This window comes from Tyto alba, unplaced genomic scaffold, assembly GCF_018691265.1.
Source record: "Tyto alba isolate M040663 unplaced genomic scaffold, T.alba_DEE_v4.0 Super-Scaffold_27, whole genome shotgun sequence".
Taxonomy (NCBI): Eukaryota; Metazoa; Chordata; class Aves; order Strigiformes; family Tytonidae; genus Tyto; species Tyto alba.
Window position 1 is genome coordinate 28108634 of NW_024881301.1, and position 17232 is coordinate 28125865.

The following is a 17232-nucleotide window of genomic DNA, read 5'->3' on the forward strand; positions in this document are numbered from 1 at the left end:
CTATTTGTTGGATTAGAAAGTAAGTCCTGTTTGGCTCTCAAACACTTTTAATCACAATTGAGTGAAATTTTTCATGTGAAACTTTTTTCAGTATTCAAATTTAGAACTTTAAAACATTTCATATATACAAATCAGTTTCATAACTTGCTTTGAAATCATTATAAACTACTTTAGTTGCAAAATTGCACAGTATCTTTTAAAACAAAAATTTTATTTTAGCAATTGAAATGCCTGCTTCTAAAGTCCCACCTCCTCTCCTTTTTTAAAAATTGCAAACCATGAGAATCAAAAGGAGATATATAAGCTTTGTAAAATGAAACTTTTTCAAGGAACTGAAATTATAATTTCAAATTGTCCTTTGTCTGAAAATGCCTGATTTACTTTCATTACAGATTATAATGTTGTCTTGAGAAATTTGAAGTAGCCATGAACTCGAAATAGACTTGTTACCAGCTTTGCTGTTCGACACTCTGCTGTTTCCTGAGGTCCTTTGATTGTATTAGTGCATCACTTGTTATCATTTTGAGGGAACATTTTTCAAATCATGTGTAGTTTATACCACTATTTTTGTTCATGCTTTCACTGGGTTGGTGAAAAGGTTAAAATTTGTAAGTACCCTCTTACAGAGGTATTGGAGAATTGTGAGGACTACTTGTCCAGAACAAGTATTTCAGCTAATGTATTTCAGAAGTCTTGAGCTGAAAATAATGACACTACACACATTCACACCCCTTGAGGACTTGACCATTAGATCCAGTTGTTAAACGGGTCTTAACACGTTTATCCTGCTTATGTCAGAACATGAATTGAAAATCACTTTGAGTGAATTGAACTGTTAATTTTTTTCAGTTGTTGAAAGCTACCTTTGGCTGAGCAAAAGCTGTCTAAGAAAAGAATAGCTAGAGCAGTCTTCTACTCTGAAGCCTGACTTGATGAAAATGACATTGGGAGCTTTCATCATGATATTGATTTACAGATTTCCAAAACAGACATACTGACTTCAGGATTAAAACAAGATGGTTTGGGCTTTTTCCTCCTCTTATCCTCCCCTTATTTGTCAGCCTAACATACTCAGCAAAAGGTTTGAAAATCTGGCTGGATTGTTCTGCATTAATCTCATTGCGAATCTGAGATATAGATGACTGACTCTGAAAGGGGAATTTGAAAAGGGGCAAGATATGAATCTTGCTGATATCTGTACTGACTTCTTGAAATTAATGGGATCAAAAAACAGGAAAAAAATCGACAAGTTATTCCATAAGAAGTGAAACCAGTAGAGTCAGGTTTATGACTTATGTATGTCCTTTGTACTCTTATACTCCCCATTGCTTCATCTTTACACTCTGTGACATCCCCAAAGACTAAAAAACACATGGGAAATCTGAAGATACAATCTGAAGGCTGTGCCATCCCTGTAGGTTCTGTTGTAGCTGAACTGCAGTTTCAGAAGTTATCAGAGAGAGCTAATGAAGCTTAAAACCCACAGGGGCATTAGGGGAAACTGCAATTGTGAAGATTAAATATGCTTATCTTGTTGTGTCTTTAGAAGGCTGATATGATGTAAGTAGACTCGAAAAATTCAATCCAAATTTGTAGTATTAGAGACGCTATTGTGCCACTTCTGCCAGTTGTGGAATGTACCTCGGTGCATGAGCAGTCCCACCAGGAACCAGCAACTAGCTGAAGTACTGACTTAGTATCTGACTTCAGATTAGATGGCAGAATACTATTTCACAAATTATTAATCAAGATTTTCAAACTACTCTGTTAATGTTTGGCATATTTATTATAGCATTTGTAATACACATATGGTGTACTTAATCATAATGTGTTGCTTCAAGTAAAAGTAGTATTTAAGACGATTCATGTGTTTTCGTGCCACTCAAGCTCACTGCTGAGACGGTTTCTTCCCAAGTTCTTGAAGATCTTGTGTTTCATATTTATGCTATTTGTATTCAAGCCTTAGTTAACTCTACCGATAAATGGTTAAAAAGAGGATCTTCTTATGCAGGTCTCCTCATTCCCATTTCTAGCCTTTGCTGGAGTTCTGCAGTTGTATTTCACACTCATGAGCATTTGAAACATATCTGAGTTTTGCTTTTTTTCTAGCAACTATCCTTTTCTTGGATAAAATCCATTAGTTCATTTCCCTTGAGCTGCTATTTCAAATGCAGAAGGATAATGTTTAACTTCAGTAAAAACTATTTTAAGCAGAACAGGTTTCACAATTCATAAAATAGTTTTTGTTAAATGTATTTTTTGTAAAAATATTTCTGACATGACTGAATTGCCGGGCTGTTATTAAAATGTTGTGTTTTGGAAACAGTGATATTTCCACATGGTCTCTTACATAGGCTCTGTGTTTGTAATCAGTTGCTGCTTTTATAAATGGTATGCAATGCACAGGAGGGTGAGTTCACACATCCTTTTCTGTTCATACACACTGGCCTGTGAACTATAAATGGAACAAAAGGATGAACTTCAATGGGCACTTGCTACTTTGCAAGATAAATATGCGTTGATGAGTTAGAACATTGATGATATGCCTGAAGTAGTTTAAATACAGACTGTGCCACATATATTTTTCTTGCTATTTTTAGAAGTCCAGCTCCAGTGCGACCTGAAACTACGCCATCAACTGGCCCGACAGAAAAGCAGGAGATTAAAGTTTCTCTTGTGAGGAAGTTAACGAGGCAGTACAGTTTGTGAGTAATGTATAGCACTAACTTCATGTTTTTGCCTACTACAGCTGAAAATGAAGGGGGATGCTAATTATTGCTCTAGATATGTCTTCTGAAAGGAAAGAGTGCAATTACATGGTAATGATCTTCTACTGATACTGTTCCTTTCATCACTGAGAATCTTCAGGCTTTTAATATGAAATGAATTTGCTGTCCCTACGCAGTTGCTAAAGCTCAGAATTGCAGGCCCTCACCCTCAGAATTGCAGGCCCTCTGCCTTTTTATGAGCTTATAGGTTAGGAATTAAACCCCTCTTTTCCACATGAAATGTCAGAGACCTGGTGTGAGCTGGAGCAAGCTGCTCTGTTTGCTTCATTACAGCCCCATTTGCAAAATGAGGGAAACAGTCCTTAGTTGTTGGGTGGTCAAGCTGTGCTGTTAGCCATTCCTTCTTAGAAAGTGCACCCTCTTTCTCTCCCTCTCTCTCTGTGATTTTGTCACATGCAGAAATTGCTGAGCCTGCTACAGCTACAGCCACAGCCAGCAAAGTTAAGTCTCTCAGTCCTGGCAAGAGTAATCTCTGCCTACAGGGTTTTGCCATCCCATTTACACATCGTTCATCCGATTTGAGACTCTCTGGAGATGTGAGGTACTGAAGAGATGTGGAAATCAGTTTGTTGATCTGTCCTTCATATGAAAGGACCAACAAGGCCACCAGAAACTAGGGAAAAAAAGGGACAAGATCAGCATAAACTCAGTAGTACAAGAACACCAATGCCCCAGTGAAGGAAAAAAACATGTATGCTTTCTATGTGGAATGGCAACTGTTAGTCCCTTCAGCAATTTAACATGCTAATATTTATAAATATATAGCAACATTAGCAAAAGCTTTCCTTCTCTCTAAAAGGATTCTAATAAATATCAATATGTATCTATTTTCTGTCTCACTATTAAGAACATTGGCTTTTGTTATGGAAAGAAAGTAACAGTCTACATCACCAAAACTGAAAAATCTAGGAGAAGAAACAAAAAAATTAATCAAATTGAAACTAGGAAGAAAATGAGCAATTAGCCAAATTGGTATTTGTCCAAGAGATCAAGGCTGACATATGGGAACACGCAGCCACAGCTTGGTCACAGGCCACATAACATGCTCTCTTTTACTACGATACATCAACCAGCACAGTTTGAAAATTAAATAGGAGATAGGAATTGACAACTCAAGCTGGGAAAAGGACCCAGCTTTCCTTACTGCTTGCTAATCCTGAAGGTAATATGTGATAGGGAACTTGGCAACATTTGGTAGGAGCAGTTTCCCAAGGCCTGAATGAATCCTGCTCACTCACTCTGCCCAGCGTAGCCCAGACAGCAGTGTGCTTTTCTCAAATGAGACACCACTTTCACTACTTCTTTTTCTGCAAGCCAGGGGAAGGAAATCTCCTACATATATTTCAAGATGCTTCTGAATTTTCAGATTTTTATGTCATGCAGGGACTTGTAGATAGCAGTCAGCAAAGGAAAAGACTGTGACACTGAAAGGACCAATTATTTGATGCTCTTCATATGGCAGGTAATGAACAGGATGTGGTGGCTGATCCTGTTCCTTGAGCACACTTGATGTTTAAGGACAGGCAAGAAATTGATGTCCTATTGCAGGTATAGTCACAGATTTTGTAACAGACACTTGGAAAAGTTTTTGGTTTAAGTTGTAACCTAAAGAGGTTGTTAAACTTGATCCTCAAATACTGCTACATGGCAAACAAAGAGAACATGTTAATGCTGTGTAGACAGTTTTGATGTAAAGGATACCGTGGTGATGTTATGTATGCAGAAGCAGAAAATTTCGCATGGGATCATCAAAGTAAGTAGCAGGATAAGTTGATGTTGAAGATAGTAAGGCTACTGAGAAATTAGTTTTTAAGAATCTGGGTGAAAAGTTTGCTCTAGGGTAGGTTTATGTTGGAGAGTGTGTGTTTAGCAATAAACAGGAGGTGACAACCAAAGAGGTATAGGTAATAGAACATAAAATAATGAAAATAGGTACCTCAAGGGGTCATCCCTGAAGCAATAGCAGAATCAGCTATTACTAGATATTCTTGTCTGAGAAAGTGTTTAGCCAACCTGTTCTTAAAGACCAGAAAGAAAATCTTTGGGCCAGAGACCAAGAACCTCCCTTTTCTGCACATGAACAGTCAGATGGTCCTCCAGAGCTGCTGAGCACCTGCAGAACGCGTGGCCCTGCACCTGACAACAGCACTGAGGAAAGCAGGAGAGGGTAAATGAAAATGAATGAGAGGTTGTCCTAGAAAGAAGGGAAAGGGTGCCAAGGGCCATTGCAAGTAACAGTAGCACAGAGAATTCAGTAGAGTGTAGGAAGAGCAGAACCTGGAAAGACAAGAGCTGAAGTGACGAACAGTGCAGTGGGAGGCAAGTGGAATGAAAAGGAGACTAGGGACAGGATCATGCAGTGGAAAAGGCAATGGTGTTAATACACACACAGAGAGAAGCAACATTTAAACAGTATATTTTTTTTTAAAAAGTGTATTCAAGAGGGAATTGTCAATTTTTGATTGGTAAGTTTTTGAGGAACCAGTTTTGAGCGTGTCTGGCCCCCCATGTAGATTTTCAGTTGTCCACTGTTAGGCATGAGGAACAGTGCATAACCACAGGTGTCACCTATGCTACGGCCATGTGTAGGGCTGAAGACTCCCTAGTTAAAAGTATGGGCTGGGAATTAGAAAAAAAATTTTTGTAGACCCAAATCCCATTCAATTTAAATTATCTAGTGTGTGGAATGCAACTAGGGGAAATGCAAAGAAAGAATGAAGAAGTTCTGTGAAAGGAATACAGTGAAGAAGGCCAATTCTCAGTCTTATAGCTAGTGTGCTAATAGCTTGATGACTGGTAAGACTGGACCCTAACCCTTAGCTTTGGCTTGCAGACCTAAATTAAGAAGCCTTTCTGAACTGGCAACTTCTCAACTATTTTTTACTTCCTTGTATGCAACAGAGCAGCTTTGCCCAGCAAGGGTGGGAAGGGTGCCAGTATATTCCTGCTGAGAGTGGGGAGCAAGGACTGAGAAAATGTCAGCTACGTGTTTCTGAAAGAGAGATTAACTAGGTCAACAGCCCAACTCTGGCTTGTTGCATTAATAAAACATCTACCGACAAGGTCCAAAAGATTTTGCATTTTCTTCCCAGCATAAACCCAGTGTATTGTACATTCTCTGGTGCTGAATTCTATCCTTACCCAGAAGAAACAAAAAAAGAAGCGTGCAAAAGATAATGTTGATTGCTGCAGCTTTATATCATAGTAAAAACCTATTGCTATCACCCCAACAACCCACCATAAAGCAGTGTACCCTGTATGTCATGTAGTTTGGAAGTACTGTGTTGTCCAGGCATTCTGCTTTCAAGTAGCACTAAACCAAGTACAGTTCTATTATGGAAACATTTGTCAAACTGGCATGGCAGGCTTCTGTGCACTGAGACTACTAATTGGTAGTTAAAATTGGTGCCATTTTATGAGCAGAAATAACTTTTTCATCATTTTTTCCCATGCTTTAAACTGTCAAGCTCTAGTCTTTCCTTTTCACGCATCATTCCCAAGAATAAAGGTTCTGTAGGCCAAATTGCGACTCTGTTTACCTCCAAGAAATTGCAGTTAGCAATTGGAAACATCCTGATTCAGGGCTGACCAATCCCAGTGATTTGTAGTTAGTGTGGCTCTACAAAACTAAATGAAGGTATAAAATTCTCTACTGGTTGTCATTTAGTGGTGACAGTAGGTGGGATGGAAAGAACTCAGCTTGATGGCCTAGAGCCCAAGGGAAGCATGAAACCTGGTTTTAAATAAAATGTTTTTTTCTGTAAATGGAATAAATGGGACAGGAAAAAGATACCTCACAAGAATGTTTCTAAAGAGCTCCTTTTTGGAGTCAGTCAAAGTCCATTAAAAAGAGTTTGAAAACAACAGCACAGACCAGCTGCATAATGGATGTCAAAATCTCCCATTGGTCTAAAGCCAATGAAGCAGCTGGTCCCGTGGATGGATCTAACCAGATCTGTTGTCAATGCTCCTAGCCTCCATAGAAAAGTATAAACATTAAAGTAGAGTAATATCAAATAGATTCATTTATTCATCTATACATACTACATAGAAACACTACTTGCACATCATATCTGTAAGATTTCTATTTGCAGATGAGAGTTACCTTGCCAATCCACTTTTGAGGAATCTTTAAAGTGTAAAAAATATACTTTACTTGAAAAGTTAGCTCCATTACAGACGGAAGAGTAAACAGAATTTCACTTCAAAGCACTACAGCTGACATACAGGTTATCAGTGTCTCCTCAAGCACAAGTACGGTCAAAGTCCAGTGGCATTTTCTAGTGAGAAGATCTGTCTGCTTTTATCAACTGCAGTGATGAAGATGACCTTCCTCCAGCACTGGCAGCAGCAGCCGCAGCGTCAACACCTGTGTCTTCAGCATCTCCCGGATCGCAGAAAACGTGTACACCACAGACGTCAGAAGGACAAACACAGGTTTCACCTGGTGGCAAGGTAACATTCAAAGAGCTGAGCTTATGTCAGGTTGGAGAGTGTTCAGGAAGGGTGGGAGGGAGTTACAGATAACATGTTTTCCTTAGATGGGGTAACTCCACATTTAGTAGTTTTTAATGCAGAGTTGTAGTAATATGTTTAACCTGTTGTGTAGGGAAATATTTAGAGACTGCTCCAAGACCCAATGAAAATCAATAATGGATTTTTGTCAACTTTAGGGGGCAGTGGATCATGATTAAATTGATATTTACCTTGATTTAGAAGGTGCATAATTTTGTTGTCTGTCTTTCCCAAGTAGGTGTACTTAAAAAACATGGTGTGAAATTTGAAATCCATTTGGCAGTCTGTGCTTTCAGGAATTAAAAAACCCCACAAAACCAACACAATTACAGAAATGAAATGTTTGGGGTTTTTTTTTCTCCAATGCTGGGTTTCTTCTTTGTCTTTAGAGTTCCACAGATGCTGGAAGTACATTTGCTTTGGAGCCAGGTGACCTCCTGATGGATTTCACAGAGGCCACACCCATGGTAAATACTTTCAGTTTGCAACAGGAAAATGTAAGAGTTTTCAATAATTTGTCTGCAACTGAGTGGGATACTACACAGTGTGTTGGATAGTGCACAGGAATATAAAGTAAGTATCCTTGCTTTTCAGTGATCCTGAGCATCTGTCAAACTCAGCTCAGCATCTCTGAAAATCAATCCACATCAAAAAAATATTATGGATGATCTTCTGAATGCAATTTTTTAATTGTCGGATGACTTCTCATTTCTCTCTTCTACCTGGGTATCTTTACACCTTGCTGCACTGGTTTTATCATAGATTCCTAATGTGATCATAGATTTGCTTTTGAGAGTTGTCTGAAAAGTCCCTTCTTCTCCCCACAAGTTTTATTCAGACCTTACCCAACAGCCAATCCAAAGATGCGTGCCTGCACTTCCGTGTTTCCTTAGTAGACTGATTTGCTTCACTTTAAGGCAAAATAGTCTATAATGTGTTGATTATTAACTTCTTTTTTTCAGAGGTATGTGATTTGTATTTTTGCTTAAAATCCAGGGAGAGATGCTGGTCCCACTGAAGTCAAAAGGCTTGCACCTCAGATACCCAGCAGATTACTTGAAGGATCACAGAATGATCCTTAACTTTCTCCAAGTTATCTTGCCTTGCAAATAGCTGTAACGCCAGATAGCTCCTCTGCTGTCCAAAGCCATTTTTGTTGTCTTCTAGAAACCATGTTTAAAGTATATAAAAAGCACGACAGGGTCAGCACTATGTTTTTCATGTAAACATATTTGTATTAAGGTACTTCTGTCCTGGGTATTGCTTTCACTACATGGTTAGGTCCAAGTTTAGAGTGTTGGAAAGGTGCTGTGGATATGTGCGTTTTATTTCAGAGACAGTATGGTACCTTTCTGTAAACAACTGCTTGTGTCCTGTTACCACTGGATGAGAGATGTGGCTTCCCCTCCAAGTTTGATGAAGTGAAGGCTTATCCCTTCTAGGCTTCTCCCTGCTTGCAAAAGGGATGTGACTATTCAGCTGTGGCTTTTTGGCCTCAGAGGCACGTTGAGGTGGGGATGGAGACTTGCTGCTGTGGATGGGAAGAGAGATTTGGTGCAGGGGATTGGGCAGGAGCTAGGGAGCAGCTGAGACTGTCACTGGCATACTGCAGTTTGGTTATGGACACCAGCCCTGGAAATAGAGAGATCTGCAAAGCTGTTCTCTTATGCAGTTTTGAGCCTGTGGAATTGTTTCTTCACAAAGTCCTGGAGGGCACTTAATGGTCCCTCCGTAGCTTCAGGGGGTTCATATTTTTCAGCTTCCATCAAAGTGCTATTGGCACCCACCCTGTTCCTGCTTGACCCCCTTCTTATCTTTGCCCTTCAACCTGTTCAGCTGAAAAGTCTTTGTGCCCCAGAACTTTTACAGTGCAGATGTTGAAACTCTGAAATGCAGCAAATTGAAATTTAAGGGGCCCTCTAGCTCCTTGAGTCCTTGGGTGTCCTTGGTGGGAGAACTGTTCCGGCACTAGCAGCTGCACAGTGCTTACTGCTCCTACATCCTCCATATAGGAGGGACCTGCTTTTGCACCTGAAAATACCACTGCAGATTGAGGAGTGTCTATGGAAATAAGGTTAACCTGGAACCTCCTTCAAGTGCTGGATGCTGAAACTATCCCATTCCAGAAAGTGAGAGGAAGACGTATTTAAGCTGAACGTACACTCACACCTTGCCGTACATTTCTGGGGGAAAGGAAACTTTAAAAAAGCAAAGTAAAGAGAGAAAGAGGTGCAGCATTCTACAGCCTTTATCTGTAGTTTGGGTTGACAAGGCACAAGCAGATTGAAACTGAAACTACCTGGAAAGAAGTTGTAGTGAGGTAGATGTTGGTCTCTTCCCAAGTAACAAGTGATAGGACAAGAGGAAATGGCCTCAAGTTGCACCAGGGGAGGTTTAGATTGGATATTAGGAGAAATTTCTTCACTGAAAGAGTTATTTAGCACTGGAACAGGCTGCCCAGGGAAGTGGTTGAGTCACCATCCCTGAAGGTATTTAAAAGATGCGCACTTAGAGACACGGTCTATGGGTGGACTTGGTAGTGTCAAGTTTACAGTTGGACTTGATGATCTTAAAGGGCTTTTCCAACCTAAATGATTCAGTGATTCTATATAAGTTAGATTGTCCTCTGTATTAATAACATGTTTGTGGCTAAACTCTGAGTAATTATCCTTTGGAGTTTACCAATAGATTTCTTATTCTAAAAAAAATATTATACCATATTTTACTGTATTAATTAGAATTTTAAAAAATGAGTCATGGAGACTTTAGAAACTGACCTGCTCTAGATATCATAGGTTTGGGGTTTGTTTCCATTTAGTAGAAGTCAGCATTACACATTTTTCCTTCTCCATCTGAGGATACAGGCTTTTTTTCCTAAATATTTTACCCAGTCATGCTTTCCTCTTTCCTACCCCACCATCTGCCGACATAATTTATCACGCTGTATGTTCATAAACTGACCTTCCATGACTTTCTTGGTTTTAATATTTCAGAGAGCATGTACTGCACAACATCAATCAACCCTTTTTGTTTTGTTTAAGATCCATAAAGGTCAGCTTGTTCTCTACAGAGAAGTTATTGTTTACAGACCTTTCTCTGCAGTTTCACTGACTACGGCCTGCTCTCAATTGAGGTTTGAATTAGAAGTTTACTCATCAGGGGGAGAGGCTCCAAACAAAAGCAGGCTAAGGGGAAATGTGTAACTTTGAGCCAGTCTGATTACTTAATAATTCTGTTGTGATAACATGTGCTGTCATTTGAGGGTCAAGATCATGTACAGCTTAGCATCGTGTTACTGTCAAGCCAGTGGTAGTGTGTTGGTTTTGCATGCTATGACCTGGCACTTGGGAAGTTGCTTGTTAATCGTGCACATTTGTTTCACGTTCAGTGACAGGTACAACATCTAAAGGGGTCATTCATGCTGCCTGATTTGGGGTATCTGACTGAGGTGATAGAGTTGGATGTTCAGGTTCCTACATAGGCAGGGGGTTTCCTGCAGAGGGGCATTCAAGCAGCTGTCTTCTCTTTGCCATCCGGACTGCGGAGACTAAGGTACCTGAATTGAACACCTAAAACCAACTTTTAAAATTTATTTTGGTTACAATATATGCTGCCAAACTTCCCCAGTTCACTGGAAAGCTGTTAATTTGAAGCAGTTTCAGATATCCTCCCTTCTCTTGTATAGCATTACTGGTAGAGAGTGATTAATAGTCACTGACTCAGCTGCGTGATTTTCGTTGTTCAGTGCCTTAATCATTGATGCTTCTTGCTGGCCTTGGGTTTTATCCATGTTTTGTTGCTATTGCCCATACTGTGGGCATACTTTAATACATGCTGAGAGCTACAGTTAGAAGCGGAGCTCACAAAACCAAATTAACTTATAAAAATTGAAGTATTAGTGAATGGATTGGATTAACAGCATTCATCCAGGCTGCCATGCAGGGATCAGAGCAGTCAAATTTGTCTACTTGGTCAGCCTGAAGGAGCTACTGGGATACATACAAGAACCAGCTGAGCTCTAATGGTCACTTAGTCATCAATATTTACACTTCCAGTAACAGCAGGGGAATTTCAAGGGAGACTGATTTCAGACAACCATTTTGCAGGAGAAATAACGTACATTTACTAATGGAGATTGTCTAAAAGGAGAGACGTCCTTTTATACTCTGCACTCCTCAAATCATGTGGTTTATGCACACTTCTATTAATTTTTCAAGTAAATCCTACAATTAATTGACTACAGGCATTACTTGCTGTTCTTAAAATCACTGTAACGTGCAGAAGAAAATCCCTATCTTTTTATACTGCTCCACTGTGACTTTGAGCACGGTACCTGGCTTGCATGTAAACAATATTAAATCTCTCCTGCTTCTGTGTTTCAGAGAATAACTGGATTTAAGAAAAAATGCAGCATTATGTATCAAGAATTATAGTATCACAGTTTGAGCATCCTTATTGTGGTTTCTTAGAATTGGTTTTATCAGTGTAGTAGGCTCGCTCTGCCACCAGTCACTCTCTCTCTGCCCCCCTCGCCTCGTGTTTCTAGCTTTTATGGAACTGGAATTAAAAGGTTGAGCTTCAACTTATTCTGTTTCAGCTTACAATCAGTATGCTTTGTGACATGGGTATGAATTCAAAGCTTTCTCGTTTAATTACAGAAAGCTCAGTCCTAAGTCCCTGAATGAATGTAACAGCTGCTGTGCCATGCTGACAAATACCTTCTCAACTAAGAGAGAAAGGCGGTGTGCGCAAACTTTGGTTTGACCTAACCGAGTAGGACAAAAGAAATAAGAATGAGCAGGCTTATATACAAAATGCTGCTGTTCCTAAACTTGGGCTAAAGTTTGTAGTGCAAGGTGGATGGGCTAGGACTAAATCATGATCACATCTGAAGAGATATCAGAGAGCACTGATTTACAGCTGGCTATGTACTTGCAAACTTATTTCATACCGTATCAAGTAAATAAATTTCTAGAGCTTCACCTGCCATCTATTGGTGAAAAACAGGAAGTAGAAAACTATTTGCCTTTTCAAAACTTGAGATACAACATCTGAGAGGTATAAATTATTGGCATGATAGTTTAAAAATTAAAAATAAATGGGATTTATTGTAAAAGTATATATTTTTGTGCAGGATGAGTTGGAAACAAGTATTTCTTTTTCAGTAATAGCATTACTAGTGTATGCAATCCTGTTCATTAAAAGTGATGTCCCTGAGCCTGAAAGAGTAGAGAATGTGATGCTTTAGCATCTACCATTTTGGAAACAAAGTGAATGTAACCAGGTCAAAAACCAGTCATCTCAGGGTGAAGTTGTGAGAAATATTAGTATCTTGATTGAAGGCAGTAAAAGATACTTATAAACTCTCAGTAGATAGTTACAGTGGGCAAGGGATAGTGAATAGAGGAGAATGAGTGAAGAGGCTTTTAATTCCCCTCCCCTTTAATATTTGTTATATTGATAAGTAAGAGTTGGTTTTTTAATTGCTAAATTTTTATGACAATTTTGCAAGGTTTCAACAAGCCAAATAGCAGAGTGGAAAATGATATTTCTTGCCTTCATTTTGAAGAGTTTCACTTACTGTGCAAAGCAATTTTTCAATGGAAGACAGGCAAACATATCAAACTCTAATACCTCCATAACCAGTCCTTTTGGCATTGAATTCTAAATGAAAGAAGCTATAATGTAATTCTAGGCTAATATTTGATAAAAGCATTAGATAGCATGTATCAACCATCTAAGTGGCTGAAAGTATAGATCAAGTATGTCTGCCTGCCCCAGAGGTCTTTAAAACACCTCAGTCAGAGACAAATTTATAAATGCTTTATTTATGGTCAACTACATACTGACGATAATATAGGTCTTCTCAAAAAACTTATGACGGCTGTGTGATATATTTCGGAAGTAGAAGCTTTCTACTTTTACATCTTCATTAACAAAACAAAATATTTCTTAGTACAAGGTGAATTGGAAGCAATAACTATGACCTGGATTCAAAGGAGAATGTCCAAAAATGCTATTTTCCAAACCAGCTTCTCAATTAACAGTATTTGCACATTCAAGGTTACATGCAGTGGCCAATTATGAGCAAAAGAATTGCACAAAGAAGCAGTTCGTCCGTTATATGTATGGATAAGAACCAAAGCAGTAAGCAACATGTCAAATGTACATTTATTGCCAGTCCCAAGTTCATGACCTTTAACTCCATATTAAACTAAGAAAAAGCAAAGAGCAGCAATATCTAAAGCAAACAACTTTAATACAAAAAGCTTGTAGCAACAGGCAATAAATCTAGTTCTATATGAACTCGAAGAATACTCTAAATTTACTGATGTTGCAAAGGACCATTTTTTCTGCTGCAAGAAAAGGGCATCAACTAGATAAGAACCCAATTCGAAGGGATGCACTGTAACGCCCAGTCAAATTGAGTATGAGACATTTGACTGGCAGGTTGTAGAAAGTATTCAGTGCTGCATGCAGTGCAAGGCTCCTGAGAGCACACAGTCTGAATCAAGCAAATGAAAATTACCTGAGCATCATTTAGGTTATATAAAGCACGCCAATAACTAGAGAGGGGACTTAGCGCATTTAAAACCAATCATGGCACTTGGGCAGCCAGAATAATGGATGAATACATTTTGGATGCTAAAAGATGAACTGTAAACATCTAGAATTGCTTTTTATTTTGCCTCTACTTTAAGTGATTTAAATTCATTGGCTCAGTGAATATTTTTTCCCCATTATCTGTATGCTGAGCAGAAGAACAATTTGGTGCACTCTGTAAATGTATAACAGATGATTCAACACCCTTATTTCTGTAACTAATTGAAAGTGAATTCTGCAAGAAATAGAAAAGATCCACAAGGTGAAATTCATTGCTGAATTTGCACCAGTGGACACTGTGATGATAAATTGGATACAATGCGTACATGAGCAAGGAACCTACCAAAAAGAGGGGAAGGTGTTAAGTGGAAAAAAGTGCAGGCATGTGATGCTGCACTGTGCCTACTTTGTATCTTCTAATTCACTGCTTTTAAATAATGAATGGCTCACTGTCTAACTTTTTATAAAACTTGAGATGAAGCTAAGGGTGGAATGTCAGAAGATAGTTTGGATCAAGAGGGTGTAAGCTCTTCCCTGGAGAGGTGATAAATTCTGCCACATACAATTATTTTTGGTTGCCTCTGTAGATTTTAAGATGCTGTCTTAACCATCTTCTAGTATTCCATCTGCCTGTCCCATGCTTGTAGAAATTATAAAATAACCAAATGCCTATCCATAAATCTGGTTTCTGCCAGATCATACAAACAGAGCTGGTCCTGGAACTGAAAACTTTGGCTAGACTCCATAGCAGGCCTGCCACGTGGTGGGAGCTCATTTGAGAAGACATTTGCACCAGAAGACTGGTGGGTCTTCTACTGCCTGTGTGCCTGCAGGGAGATACAGTCAGGAAAATAGTTTAGAGAGCTGCTAGTGCTCCGTAACTAAAGTCTGCAAGACTGTTGCACAGTGGTGGGATGTTTGCTGTGCCTATACAGTGGGTGGTTTGTTGGCCATTTACACACTTGCCTATGAAGCTGGAGGATCAAGGTTGTGGTGCCACAGCTGTACACAGGGGTCTTTCTGTAGCTGGGTGCTGGATGGTTTCAGCTGTCCCAGCTTCCTTGGTGTTCAGATCCATCTGACCCCATAAACAAGATCATTTAGCTTTAGGTCAAATCACCCGTGAAACCCCGTGGTACTCCAAATGGAACTACTGTGGTGGTTGAAGTAACTTTAAAATGAAGTTTGGTCAATTTATAAGAGGGAGTCCAGGATGTGCTTGATCGCAATAACAGTGTCTTGAGCCCAACTGACAGGGGAGATCCTAGAGAGACTGCTCCTGAGCAATGCAGAGCATCTGAACCTGCCAAACACCAGAGGCAGGGCAGTGCAAGACTTTCTGCGTGCTTCTTTCTTTGTGTAATTAGTACAATAACCACTTTTCGTCTAAAGCTTTTCTAAGTGCCTCTGAAGTGATATAGATTGCCACCACTTCAGAAGTGGTTAGGAAAGTCAGAAAACCTGAGGAACACAAACATTATTATAGCTTAAAGTAATGATAATAGTTGAATGCTGCCTGTAATGCTTTTCCTCTGCCACCTCATCAAAAATATGATCGTTCCATGACAGTAGCACCTTTCTCCTTGGCTTGAAATCAACATCAGAGTAAGTGAAGGGGATCAAGTAATGCAAGCAAACAGATTTTAAACTGGATGACACCTACCTCCTGCCACAAGCTGAGAAGGAAAATCTTTAGCAAATCTTTTAGAACCTGCATATTGTTGTAAATCAGGTCTGATGTGTTCAATCATACTTTTGCTCAGTATCTTTTTTTTTTTTTTTCAGATTATTGCTTTACTTTTCAAGTGAATGCGTTTCATGTCCTTAGCAGCAATAAACAGTTGTAACATCTGCCTAAGAAGAATAAAAGGGAACAAAAGATAGACAGGGCTTTCCCAACGTAGAGTATCAACTTTTGGATGTACTGGCTGAGTTTGCTTTTCCACTCTACAGTAATCCATGTAACAGAAAAGTGTTCAGCTTCTGTGTAAAAGCATACTTTAAATTAGGTATATCTTTTTATGTTTGCTCTCAATGAGACGAGTATAGTGATGAAGCTATTATGTCTCAAAATCTTTTGATAAAGGCGTATTAATCACCGTTCCTTTGGCCTGAGAAGTACATAATTCATTTTTTCTCAGCAGCTGTGAAGTTCATAATCTCTCTTTCTCACTGTGATTAGTGACAATTGCATTTAGACTCCAGTGAGTAACTATTGTGTGTTTGTTTTCTTTCCAACCCACTAATGAATTGATATATGTGTAATTCTAATTCACATTTTTCCAGTGTGATAGCAAGTGTGATGCTAACTGCTTGGCTGTTCTGTGGAATTTCAATTGAATGCCTCCAAGCTCGAACAGAAATTGGAAGCATCTGCTTTCTGAGCTGTTTTTTTGACTGGCTGGGTGACTCAACTTGTAAAACCAGCAAAAAGAGCAAGTAAACTTTCTTTTTGTTTGCCACTCAATTGAATAATCAGAACGGATAGGAAATCTTTTTCTTCTTCTTTTATTAAAGTAAAATCTGGTTGTCTACATTTTCTCTCAAAAGCTTGTATTTTGGAAAACACAAAATATCAGAGTGTTAAGAAGGGTAGAGAGAAGGATTGGGCTAGTTTGAAATGTTTTCATTTTAGTGACTGTGAAGTGTTTCAGTTTCAAGTAATGTTTGTTAGTTAATTTCAATGAACTCACATTTCAAACCAAAGCACTGCTTCCACATTAGGCACTAAAACTCCTCTGACAAAACACTGAGTGAAACCATTTTAAAATATATTTATTTTTTAAGTATAGAGAAAATTAAATCAGCACTGATTCTTTTGTAACACATTCAGTTTGAATAAATAGACATTTTCTGATAAGAATTCCTAAGCAGTTCCAGTAGCAGTTTCTTCTGATGAACCGTAAGTGGTACCTAAGTGACCAGAGATTTTGTCTCGTGGCCTATCTACTGTTTCATCCTCTGCTTTTTACTGTTATCCACAACAGTGGGAAAATCCCCTATGAAGGCATATTATCTATTTAGTTTGTTGTAGTCTGTCTACTAGCAAGCAAAAACAAAACAGAGACTCAGTCATTGGCTTGTGAGACATCAGGACAGATCTTTTGCTTTGACTTTGTACAGAGCCTTGTACAAGTCTTAAAACGGAGAGGAACAATAATAGTAGAAATAACCAGTAAGTTGAACTGAAAAATTAAAGTTTGCATTAATCTCAACATGTCTGTGGTAATTCCACGGTTTCTGTGCCTTGTCCCAAATATTGTAGATCATAGAGAAGCAGGTAGTAATTTAATTGTAGGAAGGAAGAAAACAGAAGTTGCTTAAT

General features: G+C 38.9%; 1 protein-coding gene across 2 annotated transcripts in view; it reads left to right on the plus strand.

Moving 5' to 3' along the window:
- EPB41L4B (erythrocyte membrane protein band 4.1 like 4B) overlaps positions 1–17232 on the plus strand; it is a 176535-nt gene that overhangs the window by 140591 nt on the left and 18712 nt on the right. For both annotated transcript variants that reach the window (XM_042797948.1, XM_042797949.1), the window contains exons 20-22: positions 2601–2705; positions 7106–7244; positions 7694–7771. In XM_042797948.1, the coding sequence (XP_042653882.1) occupies positions 2601–2705; positions 7106–7244; positions 7694–7771 (322 nt within the window). The remainder of the gene's footprint in view (positions 1–2600; positions 2706–7105; positions 7245–7693; positions 7772–17232) is intronic.